The following is a 15,234-nucleotide window of genomic DNA, read 5'->3' on the forward strand; positions in this document are numbered from 1 at the left end:
GTGAAACTGGCAACACATCATTACTTCACCAGATCAAAGGGAGCAGTAGTAATGGATAACAGTGATAAAATCGAGTTGGTCAGTGACAATCCCAGGGTCAGTCAGTTGAGCAAGAGTCAGAAGAAATAAGAAAATTGAGACAACAACTGTTTGATGTATATCAAGCTTGGGTTTCCGGTCATCCTCCACCCCAGGGTCCCTCAGAGGGAACTTCCACCGTACCTCGGTCTACTTAACCACCAGTCCATTCTACCACTAGGGTATGTGCCAAACTACAACCTTCACGCTGCCCCTGGTACCTCTAATGTGCGACCTCCAGTCGCACCGGTCAGGAATACTCCTCTCGTCGTGTCTGGCGCACCGATATATACAATCCCGCCACCACCTCCTGTGACGAGGCCAAACAATGAGCCACCATCTCATGCTTATGATGGCCAATACGACTCTCCAAATATGGCTTTCAAGGTCTCGACTACACATAATTGGACTCCTCAATACGATTCACCAGTGGAAAATAAAAATCCTGCCAAGTCGGTTGAGCCAGATGAAATGGCCAGGAAAATGAAAAGTCTTGAACAGAACATAAAGAACATACAAGGACTAGGTAGTCACAAAAGTGTTTCGTTCAGTGATTTATGCATGTTCCCTCACATCCATTTGCCACCAGGGTTCAAGACCCCAAAATTCGAGAAGTATGATGGACATGGCGACCCTATCGCCCACCTGAAAAGGTACTGCAACCAGCTGAGGGGTGCAGGTGGAAAAAAAGAATTGTTGATGGCTTATTTTGGGGAAAGTCTTGTGGGGGTAGCCTCCGAATGGTTCATTAACCAAGATATATCTCACTGGCATGTCTGGGATGACATGGCCCAAGCCTTCATCAAACATTTCCAATACAATATTGATATTGCACCAGATCGCAATTCCCTGTCCAATATGAAGAAAAAGCCGACTGAAAGCTTTAGGGAATATGCCATAAAGTGGAGGGAGCAAGCGGCTAGGGTTAAGTCACCCATGGATAACCACGAGTTGATCACTGTTTTTCTGGAGGCTCAAGAGCCTGATTACTTTCAGAACATGATATCCGCAATGGGTAGACCTTTTGCAGAAGCAATTAAAATAGGGGATATGGTCGAAAATGGTCTCCTGGCTGGCAGAATTGTAAGTCAAACTGCTCTCAAAGCCACCACCCAAGCTATCCAAAATTGGTCGAGAAGTTAGGCAAATAGAAAGAAGAGAGATGAAGGGTCCATGATGACTTGAGGATCTAGGGAAGTTCAAAGAGGGGCATCGCACCCTTATGTGCAAGTTCAGCATGGGCAATCCAGCTACCCTCAACATTACTATCCCCCGCCAATTCCTTAGTACTCTGTGGGCCCGCCACATTATATAATGTTTAATGCTCAATCCTATGCTCGGCCTCCCAATCAACAGGTACGAGCACCAGCTCCAAGATTCCCCCGACCTCAGCAGCAAAAGTTTCGGACACCCTATGATACTCGTCTTAGGCAGGATTATGGTCGAGGGTAGAGGCCGGTGGAAAATTTTTATTCCATTGGCTGAATCATACTCTAGTCTGTTCCAGAAGTTGAAGCAGATGGGCGTGATTGGACTCATCGCTCCCCACCATATGCATCCTGATTCACATGGATTTAAAGCAAATGCTAGATATGATTATCATTTAGGTGCTCCAGGGCATAACACTGATGACTGTTGGACTCTGAAAAGAGCCATAGAAAGACTTATTGCTGAAAAATTGATTGTAGTCACGAATGGCGAGGACCCTCCTAATATGACCATTAACCCGTTGCCAGTATACAATGATGTTCATTTTGTGGGAATAATTGGTCGAGATCAAGAATACAAGCCGGTTGGTCAAGCAGAAATGACAGCGGGAACGATTCAAGAGAGAACCAAACTGGAAGTAAGTCCAAGAGAAGATGTGTCGATGATTGTGAAAGGCGCCCCGAGCTTAGAAAAGGCAACTTTATTTGTTCCCAATGTCTCAAGGTTGGAAGTTTGCTCTAATTTTACAAGTCCAAGGTTGTATATCCTTGGAGGCCACCTCATCACAAGGCAGAATAAGGGTGGTACGAGCGGTATAATAGAGCCGATCATAATCAAGCCTACTATACAACCCCATGTGGCAAACACGAAAATCATTCCCTGGAACTACAACAAAATTGTAGTGACCTACAAAGGCAAGGAAATCATAGAAGAAGTGGGGGAAACTGGAGGTTTGACTCGATCAAGGAGGTGTTACTCTCCAGAAGAGTTGAGGAAGGCCAAGCAAATCAGAGAAGGCCAAATGCCAATAAAGAAACCAGTCACAGAAAAAGAGGCGGAAGAGTTTTTGAAAAAGATGAAAGTTCAGGATTACTCAATCATTGACCAGTTGAGATAGACTCCTGCTCAAATCTCTCTGTTATCTCTGCTCATACACTCAGAAGAGCATGCCCGTGTACTAATCAAGATCCTGAACGAGGCACATATTTCAGAGAAGACCACCGTGAATCAGTTAGAGAAGGTGGCCAATAGATTTTTCGAGGTGAACAAAATCTCTTTTACTGATGAAGAACTTCCAGAGGAGGGAGCCGGGCACAATAGGGCTTTGCACCTGATTATCAAATATGAGGGGCATTATGTAAAGCGAGTCATGGTTGATGAAGGCTCGAGTGTAGATGTATGCCCTCTCTATACCTTGAAAAGCATGAATATCAATACAAACAGAATCCAACTCAACAATATTCGCATACGGGATTTTGATGGCTCAGCGAGAGATACCATTGGGGAGATCAACCTCACCATGACGATTGGGCCGGTCGATTTTGAAAGTGTCTTCCAAGTAGTGGACATGGAAGCTTCTTATTACTTTCTTCTTGGAAGGCCATAGATCCATACGGCTCGAGCTGTGCCATCCACCTTGCATCAGATGCTCAAGTTTGAACATGACAGGCAAGAGATTATTGTTCACGGAGAAGACGAATTATACATTTATAAAGATCCGTTAATTCCGTGTATTGAGGCTAAGGAAGGGTGCGAGTCCATTGTCTATCAGGCTTCGAAGTGGTTGTTGTAGACCACGTTGAGGAAGGAAAGCCCATTCTGAATCCTCTTCTTTCCGCCACATCTGTAATGGTGGTTGAACATATGCTGAAACAAGGTTATGAGCCCGGAAAAGGCTTGGGGGCATCACTGCAAGAAATTTCGGAACCCATCTCTCCCTTTAGCAACAAGGGTACTTTTGGCTTAGGTTTCAGGTCAACACAAGCAAATGAAGATAAAGCTAAGCACCGCAAAAAGCATGGTTGGGTCTTGCAGCAGCCCATCCCTCACATTTTGTACACTTTTGTCAAGCCACGACTCCAAGAGGGTCAAAAATTCCTCGGCACAGGCAAGCATTGATGAAATTTACCATGGCCTCAGCTAAATGTTTTCTGAAGTGAATATGATCCAGGCCGGTGAAGGCACTAGCCGTGCCGATGTGCAACTAATTAGCCCAGACACTATGCTCAACAACTGGGAAGCAACTCCTCTCCCCACAAGGAAAAAGTCTTGGTAGTTTGCTTTTGCAGCCTCTTTTTATAATTTGGGTTACTTTCAGGGTTGTAATCCAAACATCTCGGTATGATTATTTTGTTTTGATGTTAACCCTTCTATCCTTTCAAATTCAATGAAATACCATTCAATTTTGATTTGTATCTTTTCCTTTTCCTAAATCTTGTCATTTTGTTTCCATTTCAGTTTTGTTAATGCTGGCTTTAATAACATGACATGCATGCAGAATTCACGTCCAGATCTTAAAAAGTTGTCTAATTTTGAAATAATGCATCAAGAGGTCAAATATGATGAAAATGAGGCTGTTGAGGAAATTAAAAGAGAGTTGGAACAATTTGAAAACAAGCCTAGGCCCAACCTCAATGAAACTGAGCCAATTAATATCGGAGGACATGAAGAAGTCAGAGAAACAAAGTTAAGCATTCACGCTGAACAAGAAACTAGAGATGCCTTGATTCAAATTTTATTTGAATACAGAGATGTATTTTCTTGGTCTTATGATGATATGCCGGGTTTAAGTGCCGATTTAGTGGTTCATAAGCTTCCCACGTATCCCGATTTTCCACCAGTCTAACAGAAATAATGAAAATTTAAAACGGACATGAGTGATAAAATCAAAGAGGAAATAATGAAGCAACTGAACGCCAACGTAGTTAGAGCTGTACGACACACCACCTGGGTGGCAAATGTTGTGCCTGTGCCAAAGAAGGATGGAAAAACCAGAGTCTGTGTTGACTACAGGGACCCGAACAAAGAAAGTCCAAAGGATAAGTTTCCTTTACCAAATATCCATATACTTGTAGATAACTGCGCTAAGCGTGAGATACAATCTTTTGTGGATTGCTATGCTGGATACCACCAGATTCTAATGGATGAGGATGATGCAGAAAAGACTGCTTTCACCACTCCATGGGGTACCTATTATTACAGGGTTATGCCATTCGGTTTAAAGAATGCGGGGGCAACTTATATGAGGGCCATGACCACCATTTTGCATGACATGATGCACAAAGAGATTGAAGTATATGTTGATGATATCATCATAAAGTCAAAGACACAGGCTGATCACGTGCGCGATTTGAAAATGTTTTTCGAGCGGCTTCGAAGGTATGACCTTAAGCTTAATCCATCCAAGTGTGCATTTGGGGTGCCATCTGGGAAACTCCACGGTTTTATAGTCAGCCGGAGAGGCATTGAATTGGATCCATCTAAGATAAAGTCCATTCGAGATCTGCCACCCACGATATGAGTTTGCTCGAGAGATTGAACTACATCAGTAGGTTCATTGCTCAGCTCACAAACACATACGAGCGTATCTTTAAGTTGCTGAAAAAGGATGTTGCTATCAAGTGGATGGACGATTGCCAAAAAGCTTTTGACAGGATCAAAGATTATCTGTCAAAACCCCTTGTATTGGTCCCAGCAGAACCTGGTAGGCCTTTGTTTTTATATCTATCGGTGATGGATAATTCCTTTGGATACGTTCTGGGGCAACATAATGCGACAAGCAAAAAGGAACATGCAATCTATTATTTGAGCAAGAAGTTCACCAATTATGAGGTTAAGTATACCCTTTTAGAAAGAACATGTTGTGCTTTGACTTGGGTCGCTCATAAGATGAGGCATTATCTCCTGGCCTACACTACTTACCTCATATCCAGAATGGATCCTTTGAAGTACATCTTTCAAAAGCCAATGCCCACTGGAAGGCTCGTAAAATGGCAGATTCTGCTCACGGAGTTCGACATCGTCTATGTCACTCGCACCGCAATGAAAGCACATGCTTTGGCAGATCATTTGACATAGAATCCAGTTGATGATAATTACAAGCCACTGAGCACATACTTCCCATACGAAGAGCTCAACTCAATAGAGAAAGTAGTTTCGGATGACATCCGTATATGGAAAATGTATTTTGATGGGGCTGTTAATATCAAAAGAGTTGGGATCAGGGCAATCCTTATCTCACCTATTGGACAACATTACCCTGCAACAACTTGACTTCGTTTCTTCTGTACCAATAATACAGCGAAATATGAGGCTTTTATAATAGGTCTAAAAATGGCCCTTGATCTGGATGTGCACGAACTATTGGTTATGGGAGATTCCAACTTACTTATCCGGCAAGCCCAAGGTGAATGGGAAACTCGAGACATCAAGCTTATTCCATGCAGACAATGTGTACAAGAACTGAGCAAGAGATTCAAATCCATCGAATTCAGGTAAATTTCCAGGTTTCACAATGAGCTAGCCGATGCCTTGGCTACCTTAGCCTCGATGCTCCCTTATCCAGGCAATACCTATATTGATCCACTGCAAATCCAAATTCAGAATCAACACGACTACTACAATACTATTGAGACAGAACCAGATGATGAACCTTGGTACCATGATATAAAACGATTCCTGAAAACAAGGGAATACCCAGAGCATGCCAAGGGAGATCAAAAAAGAACTATAAGGCGGCTCGCCGGTGGTTTCTTCCTGAATGGGGAAATTTTGTACAAAAGGACCCCAGATTTGAACTTATTGAGATGCATAGATGCCACAGAAGTTGAGCGGATCATGAGTAAAGTGCATTCGGGGGGTATGCGGACCTCACATGAATGCATATGCTTTGACGAAGAAGATTCTATGGGCAGGATATTATTGGCTTACTATAGAGCGAGATTGCTTTAGTTTGGTTCGCAAGTGTCACCAATGCCAGATTCATGGCGACCTGATTCACTCGCCTCCTTCATAGTTGCATCCCATGTCCTCTCTTTGGCCTTTCGTTGCTTGGGGAATGGATGTTATTGGGCCAATCGAGCCAAAGGCTTCAAATGGGCATAAATTCATTTTGGTCGCCATTGATTACTTCACCAAGTGGGTGGAGGCAGTTACATTCAAGAGAGTCAACAAGAAAGCAGTTTTAGGTTTCATTCCAACATCATCTGTCGCTTGGTTATCCCAAAGACCATTATCACTGACAATGCAACCAATCTAAATAGTCATCTGATGAAGGAGGTATGCAAGCAATTTAAAATTGTGCATCGCCATTCTACCCCCTACCAGCCTAAATCTAATGGAGCCATTGAAGCAGCTAACAAGATTATCAAAAAGATCCTTAGGAAGATGATCCAAGGGTCTAGGCAATGGCATGAAAAGTTGCCTTTTGCTCTTTTGGGATACCGCACGACTGCTCGCACATCTGTAGGTGCAACTCCTTATCTGTTGGTTTATGGAACTGAAGCTGTAATACCGGCTGAAGTTGAAATTCCCTCTCTCCCAATCATTGTGGAATCAGAGATTAAAGACACCGAGTGGGTCAAGACCAGATTAGAACAACTAATGATGATTGATGAAAAACGGCTAGCAGCAGTGTGTTTTGGCCAGTTATACCAGCAAAGAATAGCACACACTTATAATAAGAAAGTGCGCCCGAGGCACTTTAAGGTAGGCCAACTTTTTTTAAAATGCATCCTTCTGCACCAGGTAGAAGCTAAAGGAAAGTTCGCCCCGAACGGGCAAGGACACTACATCATTAAGAAAGTGTTACCAAAAGGGGCTTTGCACTTGGTAGATAAAGAAGGACTGGTACCAGACATGACAATTAATGCAGATGCAGTCAAAAGATATTATATTTGATACATACCCACTACAGAACTTCCACGCATCGATTTTCTCAGATCGAGATAACGAAGGCTATCTTTGCTCACTACCCCAAAGAAGTGTCACCCTTTTGTTAACCTTTTTGAGCTATATTTGTCTTCTTGGTTTTCCCTCCTTTTGGAACCCATGTACTTGTAAAATAATAATAATAATAATAAAAATCTTCTGAGTCATTGAACTACGTTCGACTTGATTCCGAAAGGATACGTAGGCAGCCTCTCTCTGGGTTTCAGTCACACCAAAACAAAAAATCCACATTCCCCTAAAAAGTTGAAACTGGGGCAGATGTTACAATGGTTCGATGATGGTTTCGCCTGAAAGGTCCCAAAGTTGTAATTCAATCCATATTCTTTTCACCCAAATCCTTTTCAAGTCCTTCTGATCAATCAACGAGAATATATAAGAATTGGAGGATACAATCATTTGGATCTGATGCAACCAAAATGAGAGAAATAAAATGAGAGAGTCTTATTGGTGTAAACCCCCACGGGCACCATAGGGCGATGACGAGCAGAGAAAATAAAAATGAGAGTCTTGTAGTGAAAACTCTCAAAAAGCACTATAAGGAGATGGTGAGAAAATAAATAAGAGAGGTCAGTTAGCGAAAACCCGCAAAGGACGCTACTAGCCGAATACGGGTCTTTGATACTCCAGTATGAGCACAACCAAGACAGTTTCAAGTTGAATATTTGCAATGGATTTTGAGAATTAGATAGCTCAGACAGATCAAGTGTCCAGTCCAAAATGCATGTCATGATTCATTGAAGTCGGCACATACCTCCAGATAAGTCTCCCTATTCTTTTCCCCCGAAATGGGCACCTTTTGTTTAGAAACAATTCCTTTTTTTTTCACTTTCAATTGCTTTTCTATTTTAACCCATAATTTTTCTTTAAGTCCTTTTTCGGTCTAATCTTGCATCAAAAGCAAAGAAAAGAAATGGCTGCAAAACTGACTACAGTTTCCCTGTAATACCAAGCATAATTTGGGGCATATACGGAATTGATGAAAGCGCGAATCCATTTGTGATCTCTTTTGATAAGACGAACAAAACGTCTCAAAGAAACTGAAAAGGTCGCATAAGCAAGACATGCTTCGTGGGAAAGGTTGATAAGCAATTCAAACACAAACTGGTACTAGGTGCAAGACTAATAAGTTCGATTTTAAAGGAAATTTGCCTTGCCTTAGGGACAAGGGTTAACGGTACCTTGGACATCCGGGTCTGAAACAGTCGGGAGGAACATCGGAAAGCCAAGGTCTCCAAAATGTGATACAGAGTATCCGAGCATCTCGGTACCACACTGATAGAATCGGTTCTTCGACGACAGTACCTGTGAATTCACACTACTCAGGGCATCAAGGCCACAAACCGACCACCACTTTAAAAGCTCACAATGTTTCTTTGTTTGAAGTAGGAACAAAGCAGTGCAGAATGGCAATTCTCAAAGGATGAATGTTACCAAAGGTAAGTTCCTCAAAATCTCCATTTTTCCTTTATTTTAGCATGTATCACTACTGCTCATACCTCTCATTTACGTAGCTTAACCCAGGTAGAACCTTATCGCCTAGGGGGATCCAGCTCATAGTTCCGGGTAGAAGTACTCTTCGCTCAGGTTATTTTATATAGCTTAACCCAGGTAGAACCTTTTCGTCTAGGGGGATCCAGCTCATAGTTCCGGGTAGAAGTACTTTTCGCCCAAGATTGTTTTTCGTAGATTAACCCAGGTAGAACCTTTTTGCCTAAGGGGATCCAGCTCATATTTTCAGGTAGAAGTACTCTTCGCCTAGGCTTGTTTTCATAGCTTAACCCAAGTAGAACCTTTTCGCCTAGGGGGTCCATCTCATAGTTCCGGGTAGAAGTACTCTTTGCCCAGGCTATTTTTCATAGCTTAACCCAGGTAGAACCTTTTTGCCTAGGGGGATCCAGCTCATAGTTCCGGGTAGAAGTACTTTTCGCCCAAGCTATTTTTCGTAGCTTAACCCAGGTAGAACCTTTTTGCATAGGGGGATCCAGCTCATAGTTTCCGGGTAGAAGTACTCTTTGCCCAGGCTGTTTATTGTAGCTTAACCCAGGTAGAACCTTTTCGCCTAGGGGGATCCAATTCATAGTTTCCGGGTAGAAGTACTCTTCGCTCAGGATGTTTACGTAGTTTAACCCAGGTAGAACCTTTTCGCCTAGGGGGATCCAGCTCATAGTTCCGGGTAGATGTACTCTTCGCTCAGGTTCTTTTATGTAGCTTAATCCAGGTAGAACTTTTTCGCCTAGGGGGATCCAGCTCATAGTTTCGGGCAGAAGTACTCTTCGCTCAGGTTGTTTTACATAGCTTAACCTAGGTAAAAACTTTTCGCCTAAGGGTTCCAGCTCATATTTCGGGTAGAAGTACTCTTCGCCCAGGCTCGCTTTTCGTAGTTTAACCCAGGTAGAACCTTTTCGTCCAGGGAATTCATTTTCATTTCAGTAATAGAGGGAACCAACCCCTGGTTATATTTCTTTTCCATAATACAGAGTGTCATCCCTTGTTATATTTCCATTCAGTAATATAGGACACCATCCCATGACTATATTATTTTCAGTAATACAGGGTACCAACCCCTGATTACATTCTTTTTTCATAATACATGGTATCAACCCCTGGTTGTATTTTCTTACCAGTATCAGGGTACACCAATCCCTAGTCGTTTTTCCAATATTGTGTCTCCACTCCCTAGTTTCTTTCATTTTTAGACATAGGGTCACCATTCTTTAGTCTCTGTTTTTTTTTTGGGTACACCATTTTCGACCTTTTATTGCTTTCAATAAAGAAGTAGGTCAGAATTTTGTTACAATAACTCACGAAAATTTTCTAGTGCAAACTGGGGCAAAATTGTTTGTTTGTTTTGGTGTCTAAGTAGGTTTTACCTCGATGAACAGGGTTTGAGATGACCAAAAGAAGAAGCTTCAATTCAGAATAAAAGAAAAGAAAAAATAGGTGAATCCAAAATGCAAAAGCAGTTGAAAAAATATGGAATGCTCAAGACATGACTGAAGCCACGAGCATTCTAGTCCTGTTTTGATTAGAAGAAGCTATAGAACAATGAACTAGCATCTACAGCTAGCGAGCATCAAGGTTTAGATCAGAGTCTGCATGAAGAACCAGTCAAGACTCAAGATCAAGTTTCAGAAGACTCATAAATAGGAATCTTGTAACTCATAGCTGATAGACTTGTTTAGTTTCTTTTTTTATAATAGCAGGATCGCGGACCGGAGCCTCGACGGAACCTCACTCGAATCCTCAACTCATCATTCCACCATTCTCCTTGAACTACACATGACCTGATTCCCCTGTAACCCGGGATATGTAGGCTATCCATAAGCAGGACTCGGTTACACCCTATCTTTTATTTTTTTTCCTTTTGAATAACGGTTTGGTCAAAAATTAGTCACATGGCTCACCTAGTCTTTGCCTGAAAACTCTTCACGTTTCTAAGCAAAGAGGGGCAGTTGTGAGCACCTAATTTTTGACTATAGTTGAATTTTTATCACTTTCTACTATGTAAATATTTTTAGAAATTTAATATATATATATATATATATATATATATATATATATATATATATATATATATATATATATATATATATATATATATATATATATTTTATATTTGTTACATTTTTTTTATATATGGTAAGAATTAAAAATAATTTAAAAGGTCAAATTATTACTATTAGTATTATTTTTATTTCTTATCTTTATTTTAAAATAAATAAATTTAAAAAACCGAAAAAATTATTTTTTTTAATTTTCGGATAGGAATAAAATAATAGGAGAATTAAAAGTATGGAATAAAAATTAAAAGTAAAAGTAAGTGGAAATAGTTTTTTAAAAGAAGTAAAAGAAAGTGAAAAATTAAAAAAATAAAAGTAAAAGAATGTGGAAATTTAAAAAAATAAAAAGTAAAATAAATATGAAATTAAAAAATAAAAGTAAAGGTAGCTGAATTTCTTTTAAAAAAAAGTAAAAGAAAGTGAAAATTTAAAACAGAAAAGTAAAATAAGTGGAAATAAAAAAAGAAAAGTAAAATAAGTAGAAAATAAAAAAAGTAAAGTAAAAAAAGTGGAAAATTTCAAAAATAAAAGTAAAGGAAAGTAGGGAATTAATTATTTTTTAAAAAGAAGAAAAATGGGAAGTGAAAATTCTTTTTAATTAAAAAATAATAAAATAATAAAAAAATAAATATGAAAAAATTCCGAATTATTTTCTATAAATAGAAGAGAAATGTAAGGAGAAAATAAAAAGAAAGGGAAGGAAAAAATAGGAGAGAATTGAGAGAAAAAAAGATTCTCTGCACTAAGGGAATTTCTACTCGTTTTATTCTTTTTTCCTCTTTCTTTCGAAAATTCAAGCAATTTATCATCCTGTTTAAGACCCAAAAATACCATAAAAACATCTTGTAAAGCTTCATTGATAGTCACCTCTCTCACGCCAAAAACTAGCAGCCTCACGAGGTACAATCAAGTTTTGGCCCGGGCTCGAATTTTAGAAGGTTCATCGCTAGATTTTCTGCTCATCTGCCGATTTTTCCTTGGTTTGGTGTACTTGCTCGGCTCAGAATTGTTTTTGCATTAATCAAGTTCTGAAGAAAAGTTTTTTGCTTAAAGGTTCATTTCTTATCCTCCCTTTATTAATTATTTCATCGTTTTGTGTGATGTTCTTATAGAGGTTCATGTGATAATTTTTTGTGTTATTTTATTTATACACATTATCATGTTGTAGTTTCTTTTTATATATTTCAAGCGATTTGTCAATAAATTATTTGAATAGGATTTCATCTTAATGAGATTTGCTATTTAGAATTAAGAATGACGATTGTACCATATTAATGGGCCATGCGTTGGAGGTGAGGTAAGTGAACCAGAAAGGAGTTAACACATTTAATAGGAAAGAAAGAATTAGACATGGGTTGGATTGAGTATAAATCTGTGAGACCCAATAATTTTGTCACTAGACTAATAATTAGCTCATTCTTCCATAATGGATAAATGTCTCATAATTTCAAAGATAGAGTAGTAAGTTATAAATATTTCTAAGTGTGGATGACTTGTCAATACTTTAAATAACTAATATATTTTTCGACTTCCAAATAATTTTCTATCCATAAACTCTTGGTCTTACAATAATTTCAAAATAGTTTAGGAAAATAATACGAGTGCGCGTTCACGTGACTTGACCAATCAACTACGAATAATAATAAATATGTTATTGATTGTGTACACGTACGCGTGACATGATTTCAAGATAATTTTCATAAATCTAATCAAGCAATAAAAGCGGACATAGGTAAAACATGAGAACCAATAAAACACAGGTTATCCAAAAATAATATAAGCCAAATGTAGTCAATAAAACGATCGTGCTAGAACTACGGGACTCGGGGGATGCCTTACACCTTCTCCCCGGTCAACGGAATTTCTTACCCGCACTTTATTTTTGCAGACTAATAATAATAGAGTCAAACCCTTCTTTGACTAAGGATTCAAATAAATGGTGACTTGGAACACCCAAAAAATTAATTCCAAGTGGCGATTCTGTAAATAAAATAATCCCTACTCAAATTTGTCACTTTAATTGAAAAAACTCTTTAACCCATAATAATTCATAATACATATCTTTTGGGGGTAAAAAGGAGGTGTGACAATTATTATTATTATTAATTTGCTCTATTAAAGTCAAATAAAAATTAATTTACTTAATGTTCTAGTATAAGTGCTACTAATAAGCCAATAATCTTTTTAATTTAAAATTAATTTTATGGTTGTCATTTTCTCTCGCGGATGATATTTCAATAATGTGAACAAGCTCTGTTGGTCTATGGATCAATTGTTGTGGCTGGTCAGACTCTAGAGATACCAAAGGTGGTCCATTGATCTTATAGTCTTCAAGCAAGTTCATCTGAATATTCCCGAAGATATATATGGGGCATGACCTATAAAAGTGGTGTTTCGGCTAACTTTATTCATGCGTCAAGTTGATCGATAAGTCTGGGTTGTGAAATCGAGTCGCCAAACAGAGACGAAAGCCGGTCATAGTGATCCAAGATCCGTGTGAAAGGGCTCTAGCTCCATAGATCAAAGGCACACCGGAGGAAAGCAAGAAAATATTATGTTCTTCCCGTCCTGGGAGCAACACAAAAAGATAGATTAGTATTATTGACCCAATGATAAAACACTAATGCGGCAGAAAACTAGCATTTGTTGGTCAACATATTTTTCTCTTCAAATTGCATTGCAAAATGTTATATGACTAAATCTTAACGGTAAATCTCATAGTTCACAATAATTTTTACATGCGTTATAAACAAGAAACTTCATGATGAGTCATCTACTCGACCTAGTTGATCGCCCTAACGAAATATCATGCCGTTATCGAGCTAATAAGCTCAATTGCATGTCTAACTCAGCTTAGGACTCAAATTTAGGTGTTAACCAGGATACATAAGCATCTAACGAGGCCATCTAACTTAATTTTCTTCCAATAAAAGCGTATATACTAATTGTAATTTAATACTCCTATTATTACAACGAAATGGGACAATGATGAGACAATTGCAAGGTCCAAATTCGACTGGCTTGCGTCCACACATTTTGACTATTCCCAAGATGGGGTTGGGTTCTTGTTTGTTATCGACATATTGGTTTGATCATCATTCCAATGCCATACCACAATTTCTTCATCACCAGGGATTGGGAAAAAGATATCCTTAGGGAGTATAACCTTTACCTTCGGTGGAGTTGACAATTCTCGCATGTAATGATGACAAAAGACAAGTACACATGGTTTTTTAATTCCAACAAAATTATCTTCGAAACAAATAAAAATGTTCTTAAATAAAATTAAGAAGATGAAAGGAAAAAAGAAAAGTTAGTTTGATGGATTCTCCAACTAGATGTAAAAGCTCTTTATATATATATATATATATATATATATATATATATATATATATATATATATATATATATATATATATATTGAGATGTAATTTAACTCTAATTTCTGACAAATGAATAACGTCCCTTTTTAGGTGTCTCTTTCCTATAGGTGTAGTTTTTTTGTTTTTGTTTTGTATTCATCATCTCTTTCTCAGTGTTTCTTTTAAGAAAAATTAATGGGTGAAAGGAATCCCGTAACTTCAATACCTACAAGATGTCACTCTTATGAGACCGATAGAGAGCATCTTGAACAATACAATAACAATAATAAGCTTGACTTTGAATTTGAGTCGCCCAAAATCGAGGAAAGAGAACCATTTTGTTTTATCAGAGTAGGGCAAAACTTTGCTACAATTACCAAAGGAAGACCAAAAAATTCTCAACAACTTAATGGAAGTGCAACTTTTATGGAACTTAAGTAGTCCAACTTTTATGGAAATGCACAAAAACAACTATTTAAAGTTAGGGGTGGATATAGTTTGGGCAAACCCCAAATTCATAACGAAATTGGAATTTTTTGGTTTGGATTTTTGGATTACGGATTGAATTTGGATTTAATTTTTAAATTTTTTAGATTTCGGATTGGATGTTGGATTTGGTACTTCGAAATTTTTGGATATCCGAAAATCCGAAATTTTTATACTTTATATTTAGTCCATTATTCATATGTCAATGGTAATAAGTCCAATACCCTACCCATTAGATACTATCTCATATATTCAATATTAATTGCTAAGTTACTGTTAGAATATATTTTCTATTTGGAAATGATTTTACTGTTGCTACTTCTTATCGGCCGTATTAATATCTCTGTTGCATTTTGTTGATAATGATTTTATTACTTGAATACTTTATTTGGATGATTACTGTGAGAATGAGAAACTTTTTAGACAATTTAACATGAATACTTCATTTGAATATTTATTTTTTTTGAAAAGAAGAGACATCTCAACTTATAACTTCGAAACCGAAAATCCACAATATTCAAACTTATTAATCCGAAACCGAACTTAAAAAATATGATCCAATCCGAACTTATTTGGATTGTCGTTTCTTC

The 15,234-nt window shown here is 38.3% G+C and overlaps 1 protein-coding gene and 1 long non-coding RNA gene across 3 annotated transcripts; one reads left to right on the forward strand and one right to left on the reverse strand.

Annotated features, from left to right (window-relative positions):
* Positions 1–777: 777 nt before the first annotated feature.
* Positions 778–4,132, forward strand: LOC138910004 (uncharacterized). Its single transcript, XM_070201221.1, has 4 exons — positions 778–1,161; positions 1,586–2,237; positions 2,448–2,683; positions 3,785–4,132. The coding sequence occupies exons 1-4, from the start codon at positions 778–780 to the stop codon at positions 4,130–4,132; spliced, it is 1,620 nt and encodes a 539-aa protein (XP_070057322.1).
* Positions 4,133–12,757: 8,625 nt separating this feature from the next.
* On the reverse strand, positions 12,758–14,587 carry LOC138910647 (uncharacterized). 2 transcript variants are annotated; one of them, XR_011415786.1, is made up of 2 exons: positions 14,389–14,587; positions 12,758–13,364 (listed from the first exon to the last, which is right to left on the reverse strand). It is a non-coding gene; the product is annotated as an uncharacterized lncRNA (long non-coding RNA). The 2 variants fall into 2 exon arrangements; XR_011415787.1 differs by having other exon boundaries at positions 14,385–14,587.
* Positions 14,588–15,234: the final 647 nt, after the last annotated feature.

The sequence above is a fragment of the Nicotiana tomentosiformis genome, chromosome 4, assembly GCF_000390325.3.
Source record: "Nicotiana tomentosiformis chromosome 4, ASM39032v3, whole genome shotgun sequence".
NCBI lineage: Eukaryota > Viridiplantae > Streptophyta > Magnoliopsida > Solanales > Solanaceae > Nicotiana > Nicotiana tomentosiformis.